Source organism: Salvelinus alpinus, chromosome 36 (genome assembly GCF_045679555.1).
Source record: "Salvelinus alpinus chromosome 36, SLU_Salpinus.1, whole genome shotgun sequence".
Lineage (NCBI taxonomy): Eukaryota > Metazoa > Chordata > Actinopteri > Salmoniformes > Salmonidae > Salvelinus > Salvelinus alpinus.
This window is the reverse complement of record NC_092121.1, coordinates 17,272,041-17,283,019: the sequence shown is the minus strand read 5'-3', so window position 1 is coordinate 17,283,019 and position 10,979 is coordinate 17,272,041. Positions and strand designations below refer to the sequence as shown.

The following is a 10,979-nucleotide window of genomic DNA, read 5'->3' as shown; positions in this document are numbered from 1 at the left end:
TAGCAGAGATGAGGAGAGAGAGAGAGTGAGGGTGGGAGATAGAGAGGGCGAGGAAGACAGGGGTGAAAGTAAGGCGGTACAGTCCGGTACTGCGTCCCGGCAAAATACATGACCCTATCACAATAATTAAAACAAAATGTCAAGAAAACTGTAAGCTATTACACCATGATTTATCATTAGGCTACCACATGTCAGAGGCATGAAGAATGAGCGAATGGACTTCAAAACGGGTGGTATGGCCTATGCTCAAAAATGCGATGTGGTTTGACAAGAATATTGACATTTTGCCAAGGCAGAGATGAATGGCCGACACTGAAACACGCAAGGACAGCAGTGGATGCATAAATTCTGGCCTAATGACAATCGCCAAAATGTCATTACACTGTGGTGTTTTGTGGAACAGATGTCTCTTTCTATTCACAACTGTTTGGAGGCTGGAAATATGTTGCGAGTGGATGAATGTGCGCGGGTAGCCTAGTAAAGGAGCCCTTTGGTGTCATTTCGGTAAGAAATTACATCTACCTTCACCCCTAGACAGAGAGAGGAGAACGGAGAGAGAGGAAAACGGAGAGGTAGAAAGTGAGAGACAGATGGAAGGGAGAGAGAGAGAGAGACAGATGAAAAGGGAGAGGGAGACCCAGACATTCACACTGGGGGCTGTAATGTGTTGTGGGAAATGACCAGGGAGGTCTCTGTTTCACTCCATCCCACGTCTCCTCCGATCAAATCATTTAGTGGATGCACCCGATGCAAACCGCCGTGCTCTTTGCTGGGGGTGAGAGGCAACACCAATGAATGGAGGGACAGAGCCGTGGAGGGGTGCTGAGAGAAAGCTCTGGCTGAGCCAAGCAGTGAGGGGGTCCTACGCTTCGACCAGGCCTGGGGGGCTTTTATGGCTTTTGTCGCCACGGCAGCTCACCTATTGAGGGGAGCCCCTAAGATATGTAAAACAGCAACGTTTCAAAGCCTCATCTCCACTGTGAAAAACAAAGAAATAAAGAAATCAAATTAAAGTCTGGAAAGGAGTGAGTAAGAGTAGAATAAGAGAAAAAGAAAGTATACTCTGTAGTAAAAAGCAAAGGGGGGCAGTAGCCAAGCTGTTTGCTGGAATCCGATGAGTGTTGAGAAATAAATAAATAAAGGAATCAATAAAAAAAGGGAGTGAGGTGGAAAGAGCTTACTATGCTCTTGTTTGCCCAGAGTGTTATTTTCTTTTCTCATTGAGTCAGGCCAAGTCCTGCAAGCGGCTTGGTGCCTCTCCCACCCAGCATTGAGAGGCAGGTCTGGGCTTGCCCGGCCAAGGTCGGCCACGGCTGCCAGGAACGCATACGGCTCAGCCTGCCCCCAGCTGCCATGGTCCTTGTTTATGTTTGTTTTTTGTTCCTCTCAGTAAATGTCCCTCCCCTCCACCCCCCAAGGGAGGGACAGTCTGAGGAGCTCTCTCTAGGGTACGGCATGATCAGGTGTCAGTTGACCTGGTCACTTCCTCCAGAGGTATGTGGCCAAGGTGTGCATCGCTGCTGTTGTATTGTCTGTCTCCACAATGGCTTCGCCGTCTCCCTGCGTCACCTGCTCAGGGCCGACAGGGTGCTTTAGTTTATCACTGCCGCAAGGCTTGCTGGGAAATCCATAGAGTGCCCACACTCCAGCTTCCACTGCTACAACAATTCATTAATTCCTCCAACATTACACTGTATATTTTTTGCCACATCGTGTCATATGATCAGATGCATTTCTTCCTTGCTAAGGGGGAACAACGATCATGTGAGACGTTGAACACAGAGGTGTAAACTGAGACTGATTCTGCTTTAAGCGGCTTCAGAGGGACTAGATCTCTGGGACTATTGTTTTCTCTCTGGAGTGACTCACCTTGCTGGCTGTTACCTGGACAGCGTAACATACATGCTAATTAGGAAACACAGGAACCATGGCACATAACACTTATGTCTGAGTAGGGAACACTTCTTGACAGGTGCACATTTATAAAATGATTAGTACAGCTAACCCTAATGCAGAACTTCAATTTCATTTGTTTATTAACATTATTCATTTATACACTTTATAGTAGCCATACAGTATCTAGGAAAACCAAAGTTCCAAATGCTGGGTCTAATATAGTGTATAAGAGGTCATACAAGAAGTTTTATAGTTATTCCAATGTTGAAAATGTGGTGTGTAATGAGGAGCAACTAGGTGCTGCACTTGACACATTTATTAAATTGCTTATTCCAGTTACTAATAAGCATGCACCCGGTTACTAATAAGCATGACTGTAAAAACTGTTAAATCCCTGTGGATTGATGAGGAATTGAAACATTTTATGGTTGAGAGGGTTGAGGCAAAAGGAATGGCAAATAAGTCTGGCTGCACAGCCGATTGGCAAACGTACTGTAAATTGAGAAATCATGTGACCTAAACTGAACCAAAGAAGAAGAAACTGTACTATGAAACAAAGATAAATTATATAAAGAATGATAGTAAAAAGCTTTGGAGCACCTTAAATGACATTTTTGGAAAAAAGGCTAACTCTGCTCCATCATTCATTAAATCAGATGGCTCATTCATCACAAAACCCACTGATATTGCAAACTACCTTAATTATTTTTCATTGGAAAGATTAGCAAACTTAGGCATGACATGGCAACAACAAATTCTGAACCTACACATCCATGCATTACTGACCAAATTATGAAAGACAGGTGTAATTTTGAATTCCGTAAAGTGAGTGTGGAACAGGTGAAAAAAATATTGTTGTCTATCAACAATGACAAGCCACCTGGGTCTGACAACTTGGATGGAAAATGACTGAGGATGATAGCGGACGATATTGCCACACCTATTTGCCATCTCTTCTAAGCCTACAGGAATGTGTGTGCCCTTAGGCCTGGAGGGAAGCAAAAATCACCAGCCAACCAATCAACCTGTTACCAACCCTTAGTAAACTTTTGGGGGAAATGGTGTTTGACCAGATACAATGCTATTTCACAGTAAACAAATTAACAACAAATTTTCAGCACACTTATTGAGAAGGGCATTCAACATGTACGGAACTTACACAAATTACTTAGCTAATGTACCATGTTTTGTGCTGCTACCATGTTGTTGTCCTGTTGTGTTGCTACTATGCTTTGTTGTCATGTGTTGCTGCCTTGCTATGTTGTTGTCTTAGGTCTCTCTAGTAAAAGAAAGTTGTGGGAGCTGTTTTGTTAGGCTTCAGTGCAGCTTTAGACATTATCAATCATAATCTTCTGCTGGAAAAATGTATGTGTTATGGCTTTACATCCCCTACCATATTGTGGATCGAGAGTTACCTGTCTAACAGAACACAGAGGGTGTTCTTTAATGAAAGCCTTTCCAACATATCTAGGTAGAGTCAGGCATTCCCCAGGGCAGCTGTCTAGGCCCCTTTCTTTTTTCAATCTTTACTAATGACCTGCCACTGGCTCTGTGTAAAGCCTGTGTGTCTATGTATGCTGATGACTCAACACTATACACGTAGGCTACCACAGCAAGTGAAATCACTGCAACACTTAACAAAGAGCTGCAGTCAGTTTCAGAATGGGTGTCAAGAAATAAGCTAGTCCTAAATATTTCAAAAATGTTAAGCATTGTATTTGGGACAAATCATTCACTAAACCCTAAATCTCAAACCAAATATTGTAATGAATAATGTGGAAACTGTCGTGGTCAAAACATATTGATGTAACAGTAGCTAAGATGGGGAGAGGTCTGTCCCAGTACTACATAGAGCCATGACTACATGGAACTCTATTCCACATCAAGTAACTCATGCAAGCAGTAAAATCAGATTGAAAAAACGGATAAAAATACACCTTATGGAACAGCGGGGACTGAAGAGACACAGGCACAGACACACGCATACACACCCACATGATAACATACGCACTGTACACACACGTACACATGGATTTTGTGTTGTAGATATGTGGTAGTAGAGTAGTGGCCTGAGGGCACACACTTAATATGTTGTGAAATCTGTTATGTAATGTTTTGAAAATTATATATAACTGCCTTCATTTTGCTGGACCCCAGGAAGATAAGCTGCTGCCATGGAAACAGCTAATGAGGATCCATAATAAATACAAATACACTTTGAGACACCTATTGTTTCCCCCATATTCATTTTAGTACATCCGACTGGTTCCCTCTTCCTAACAGCAAAACGTGACACCCTTAAACTGACTGGCTGGTTTTCTATCTCTCTAATAGTAACCTCTATGAAAGATAACTCCCTTAGGAACATCCTCTCTCAGCAATAGGGGAAAAAGTTCAAGTTTACTCCGAAACCCCAGAAATGTCCTTGTCACTGCAATCATTTGCTGTCTCATTCTGTCTTCTTCAACACCTACAAAATATCTTCCCCAGCCTTGTGTTATGAATGCTGGGCCCTCCCACTGTTTCCCTGGGTATTGTTTCCCTGTGGTTACACACTGTGTGTATTGCTCACTAAGCCGCTGATGGATGTCAGATTACCCCTCTGCCTGTGTCTCACTGACAAAGAGACATCGACCCACACTGCTGCAGCAGAGGAAAACACAAACACACACTGTCACACCAAATATACACTCACCACCACACATCCCTCTCACAATGGACCACAGCGTTCGCCTGACCTCAACATATCAAACACATATGGCATCAGCCTAATATTGACTTTGATTCTATTTGACCTTTGACATATTCCTCTTTTACCAGTATTTTGTATCATTTCACAGCAGTGAACCTGTACTGAAACATGTGTTTCTAGAGGTTGTTTCAGAGCATAGTAAAATCAACACAAAAGCACACCATAAAACTTAAGGGCTTTTCTGATGTGTTTCATGGTGTGTGGTAACCTTGTTGATTTTTCGGGCACCATAGTGAAAATGTGATAAGGCACATTTTTACTTCCGCCTCCACACACCCACTGAACAGAGATGAAAAACAAGCAACATACGGTACAAAACAAAGTGGTCTGTAGTGATCCACTTATCTTGTCAGGGCTGTGTATGGCACAGTGCATCTATTTTACCCATATGATTGGCCATTCAGAGCACTATATCTAGGACATTCACTTGACTGAACAACATAAGAGGCTTATTCCAATACATAGTATACCCTGGCAGGGTATAAAAGGGGGAAAACGAACAAGACAGTGCAGTGTTTTAAGGCAGACCCTGTGAATCCACCTCCTCCCCACCCAGAAGGGGGGTGTGAGTAGAGGTTCACTTTAGTAAGGTAAGTGCACTTTTACAAAGACTTACACCGCCACTATAATAAATCTGAGCGGGCTGTCCACCTCCCTCTCTTTCCACGCCATCCGTCCACAACCCTAATCAACCCCTCCCTGGGCCTTGCAGGGACCAGTAACATACACTCTTCCATTCTCCCTCCAGTCTACATAACAATGGCACCAGCAGTTACCCCGGAGACCAGCCTTTCATTGGCCGTGTGATAAAAAAGATGTATTCCCCCTCTCTTCTTAACACTTTTCCCTTTTTCCCTCTTTTCTGGAGCCGATGGATAAGCTGAACTCACGAGTAGAGCTGCCCAAGCCATCAGCGGCTCGCTCCCTCCTTTGCAGTACACAGCCTGGTTGAATACCAATGGAGTTGTGGGGGCAACGGGGAGAAATACATTGTGAAGGCAACGCCCTGGTGCCCTCGTTCTAGTGGCTGATATGTTCTTCAGTTTGTGGCCTCCTGGGTCAGGTCCTCTTGTTAAACTAGCTGGATGTTTCTTTTTTATTTCAAAAAAAGATCTTCTCCTTTCCTACTTGTTTTTCACTACATTTTTTGCTTATCACATAAAACAAATGGAAGCTTTGCACATGTATCTCTTTACATCTCTAAGATACGTCTGACTTTGCTGTCCCTTGACAGAATAATGTATTACTGGGTATTCACATTTTCCTGTTGTTGCCTTTTTGCACTTTCAGTTTGGAGCGTTCCTGGGTTGGGACAAGCGAGCAAGTGGCGGGGAGGGTTAGCGTTTCACCAGGGAGCTCTCCTTACCTGCAGCCATCAGCAGGGTTGGGGAAGAATGGCTGCATCATGTTACCAACAGCCTCTCATCTAACCAGCCTGCCACATTATAATTATGAACCCTACACTCCACCTGGACAGACAACTGTACCATGTAATAACTGCTGTCCAGGGGGCCTCTGTGGAGCTGGGCTGGGGGAGAAGGCTCAGACTGTCAGCTCTCCTTTCCCAAGCAGAGAGCACCACAGATGGAGATGGAAAACCGTACCCTTCCCGTGGAGGGTTGGGTGTCCAGTCCACCATACAGAGGTATAGGATTTCTCACCTGTGTGCTCCAACTTTTTCCTGATTACCTCATGAGGCATTCGTGTAGTAAAGATAGTCCCAGTCTTTGACACCATGACACGCTAGCTATACACCGGGCTTCATTTGAAAACGCCACAGGGAAATATTGTATAGTTCCCTGAACGTGTTACTTAGCTAATCCTCGGAAGTAGAGAGAGACGGTGTTGTCCAGAACAGACAGGATAGTGATATATGGAGGCGTGGGACACTTGTTCCTGTTAGACCCCCACACTGACCCAGTGAGAGGAGCACAGAGCAGAGCCCTGGGGGGGGACAAGTGTCTGACTGAGCATAGACAAAAGCCAGAGAAAGACCCCGATCCAATGCCTGAGCACAGTCACCCCAGAAAAGTGATGAGCAGGAAAAGGCAAACGTTAATCACAACGACACACACACACAGAAGACACACTAATTGGGGTGGAATCAGGAATGTACAGAGAGAAAAAGACGGAAAGACAGATAGAAATCTTCAAAAGCACCGCACCCAGATGTACAAAAACTAATGTAAACTCATTCAAGTTTGAAGGTTTTTTTTATTGTCAAGGAAAAACAGAAAAATAAACAGAGTATGAATGCACACATGAATGCATATCTCTATATAAAAAAAATCTTGAGGTATGATGCCAATAGGGTCAACTTGGATGACAAGTGTTTTGGAAGAGCTAATACATAACTGACAAAATATCGTAGTAGTTAATTCACTTTTAAAGGAGGAGTTTCCTTCCATCAGAATGTATCCATACCGTACCACACAATAAACCATGAACTGGGTCTGACTAAGTAAACTGCATTACTACCCTTCAATGTAATGTAAAATAGACCAAGTATCACTCACTGTACATTGATTGCACTTTCACAATTCATGGTGGATTTACAACACTAATAAACCAGGAGTAGTTATTCTACAAGATAACGACTATTAGCACATTTTAATATACATGTTAAAGGTCGACTTTGGGCTTTAAACTGTATAACTGATCAATGCACCATCATACTAGGTCATTTAATGCTTAAAAACACAACCATAATTTATGAATAAGATATTTGGCTACCGAAGGGCCATTTCTTACCGACCTCTACAGCTTCTTTCCAAACACAAATCCTGTGAAATTACGTCAACACACTGGAAGAGTCACTGGCTAGCTAAAGTGGCTATCTTAGCTAACAAACTGTCTACGTCGGTCGCGGCATGCCTTACCAGAATGACACTTCGACGAACCACCAAAGGTGCACCCCGTTTCTGATCGAAAATGTACAGTTTTTTGTGCCATAAGTCGACCTTTAAGACTCACTCATGTCTTGAAACCGTGTGATTTGGTTTAGTAAGACCAGAGGAAAGACAAAGCAATTTCCTGGTAAAGGTAGACTTGAAACAAAACAAGAGAGTATCTCATAACTCAACATTTGTTCATGTAATTCCTGCTTGTTTATGTCATCATTTTTGCATTGTGTCCTTCTGTTGACCAATAGGCCTCCATCAGCTTTCCTTGGTGAAAACCCAACCTCTAACACTGCCGGTCTTCTGGTCCCAAGTGTTGTTCTTTGCACATCTAACCTGAAGGTCGGGTATTCATTGACAAGCCACTGAAACCTTTGCAAAGGAGAAGCTTGCCTTGAGCTATTCTGCATTGGAATTAACTTGTCTTTACGACATCCAGAGCTGTCCTCTACTGCTCTCTGTTACTGGTTAACTCACTGAAATTTGTTGAATTAATGATTATTAAATATAGATTTACACTCTCTGCTGATAATATGACAATCCTAAGCTTGCTAAAAACAACCTGTTTTAAATTGTTCTGCATACATTTAGTTAAAGTGAAAAGCTCATTATTCAAAGAATGCATTCAGAAAGTAGTCATTATAGAAAACCCCACACATAAAACTATTTTAAGTCTAAAAACTATTCTAATTAGTAGTAATTTGGCAAATATCTCTTCATTGATCATCATAGTATTCCTTTCACTTCAGTTACAGATATTGTATATTGATATTAAATAGACACTAGTTTCAGAATTTCATCCAAATGCATCCACAGATCGTTAAAAGTCAGATCATTCAGCATTTCAGTAGAAAATTCAGTACAGGACCGAAATTCCTGAAGTCTGATGCATACATTCCATAACCTTCTCTGGGATTTTAGTATGCATCAGCATTGTGATCATTTTAATTCCGAAACAATAATAAGAGATCTTCACAACAAATAATAGTATTCCCTGTGAGGTGGATTCATCTAAACCTTTATGAAATATTCAGCATGCTAAACCACCTATTCTTAAGCAGCTAAAATGTTGCATCACTGTCAGGTACAACACCTCATCTCATCATTAGCTATTGGCCTTGCATCTCGAAACTGTCCATAACTTTCAAAGAGTACAGTCACTGTAATGTCTTACTTTGTAATTTCATCTAATGCAAAATAAATGTACATTTCTAAAATGTCGATTCCAATGTTCTGTTGCTCGCCTTGTGCCTGGATGACAATTCCTCTATCCATGTCAACCTGCAATCCATTCAATACCACATATATATTCAGAATGTAAACAAAGACATATTGGTGGTTTTCCTGTCCTCAGACAGGAATATTTTGTTTCTCTTTGTGAGCGAAGTCTTATTGATAATGTCTATTATCCAATGTCATGGTCCCAACAGTAGGTTTGATATAGATTTTGTCCAGTAATTATTTAGAATACTGCAGTTCATTGTGGCATTTTTGCTCTGTAGGCATTAATGATGTCATCCATTATTGTACCAATTTCAAAAAACATAATCTAGAAATCTTAAAAATGTGTATGTGTAAAAGGTCCATTTAGTTCATGTGGTGCCTCTCTTTTTAAACAATAATCTAGTAGTGTCATCATCACAGTATAGTCAAAGAGTCTTGGAGGCCAAAGAATTGGAGAACGTCTTTAGAGAAGATATTCTATCTTACTGCTGAGGTCCCCTCCGAGGGAGTCTCCCAGGTCAAAGAGCTGCTCCAGGTTGACTGTGGAGCTGCACAGGAAGTTGGTAGATCCCTGCTCCTCTTCCTCTGGCCAGGGGCTCTGCAGGAATGCTGTGGCCAGGAACGTCTCCTCAAAGTCTGCTCCGCTGCTCCTCTGGGTCTCCGCCAGCACGTGGCTGCTGTCTGCTGTCCCCTCGGGGGCCTCCAGGGGGCAGATGTGGGTCCCCCGCACCATCAGGTCCTCCTCCTGGGGGATGGGGCTCAGTGGACCCCCTCCGTCCAGACTCAGCTCCCCGCTCAGTGCAGAATCCAGGAGGGCGTCCCAGTCAAAGTTCCCCTTCAGGGAGCCCAGTTCCCTATACTCCTCCACAGACAGTAACGGAGAGCTGGAGCGCCGGGGGACTTTGACCACGGCAGTCCTGGAGCCCAGTGGGTGTTTCCTCTTGTGTCCAGGGCCTCCCTTTCTCATGGGCCATGCCCCCAGCATGGTGCCTTCGGCCAGACAGGGGTCCCAGTTCTGGTCGGCTCCAGTGGCTTCTTCAAACTCTCTGAGGAGCTGCTGAGCCTCTGGATTGACACATAGCCCACTCTGGCTGCCTGTGGGGTTGCAAAGGCCCCTGGGCAGGGGCTGGGGGTTGGCCCTAAGCCTGTTCTGCAGGGCAGGATTGATCTGGACAGGGGGCATCCGCCTCTTCTTGTAGGCCCCGTTGAGGAGGCGCTCTGCGTACTGGGGATCGATCTTCCAGAAGCCCCCCTTCCCTGGCTCGTCCTTCTGCCGCGGAACCTTGATGAAACACTTGTTCAGAGACAGGTTGTGCCGGATGGAGTTCTGAAATAGCGCATGAGGGGGACAGGATTGACATGGCAGTACACATTCAGTCCTGCACCATCAAATATATTAGCTTGTGTACCCTTGCATTCAGTCTTACCAGGAGCTCAACACTGCCCCCCCCACCCGCCTCCCCCAGCTAGTCTAAATAGACGAGTGACCTGCTGACCTTTGTTAAATATTATCTGCCCCATGCACTGGCTTACAATAACAGAATGCTCAGGAAATTAGTATAACTTCTGGAACCGGGGAGTACGGCTAACGACTTAATTAATCATTTATCCAGAAAATGCAACTTTTTCCAGAGAATTTCTTCCCTTTGATGGGGAATCTGCACTTTTGATGCCATACTGCCCCTTCCCATACTCCCCCATTGCCTCTCGTTGCTCAAGCAGAAAACCTGGGTGCTATTTCTGAAAAATAATGTAATGGGTTTAAAAACACACACACACACTAAAATGTGTGTTGTGGGGGGATGAAGTCTTCTGAAGCAAGATGCCCACTGCCAAGTAAGGGGAAGTCCAAGGCAGTATTTGCTGCAGTCTTTGCTGCCATCGGGAGTATTTGCTGCCATCTTTGTACCATGAGAGCCCTTAATTCCCATAAACCATAGCTGCTAATGCTTGTTCAGAGTGTGGCAGACGGCCCAAGCTCTCAATATACAGACTTTGGAAAGAACTGTGCTATTACTCGTTTCTGATAAAGAAAAACTCTGTGCCCAGCTGCATCTTGGCTCCACTCCAAAATACACAGAGCCCTCTGTGGCAGATGCTGAAGAGGACTCTCTCTCTGTCTCTATCTGGCTGCTCGAGACATAGTCAAGTTACGAACGTGACTGAGAGCCTCTCACAGGACCTAGTCTAAAGCATCCTATTAGAGC

At 43.9% G+C, this 10,979-nt stretch overlaps 1 protein-coding gene across 1 annotated transcript; it reads right to left on the bottom strand.

The window, feature by feature from the left end:
- Window positions 1-6,842: 6,842 nt before the first annotated feature.
- On the bottom strand, window positions 6,843-10,837 carry LOC139565512 (forkhead box protein J1-A-like). Its single transcript, XM_071385914.1, has one exon. The coding sequence runs from the start codon at window positions 9,953-9,955 to the stop codon at window positions 9,236-9,238; it is 720 nt and encodes a 239-aa protein (XP_071242015.1). The 5' UTR covers window positions 9,956-10,837; the 3' UTR covers window positions 6,843-9,235.
- Between the last annotated feature and the right edge of the window lie 142 nt (window positions 10,838-10,979).

Bases quoted from the DNA above. Each gene is read 5' to 3' on its own strand.
- LOC139565512 (XM_071385914.1), bottom strand. From the start codon at position 9,955: ATGCCCCCTGTCCAGATCAATCCTGCCCTGCAGAACAGGCTTAGGGCC.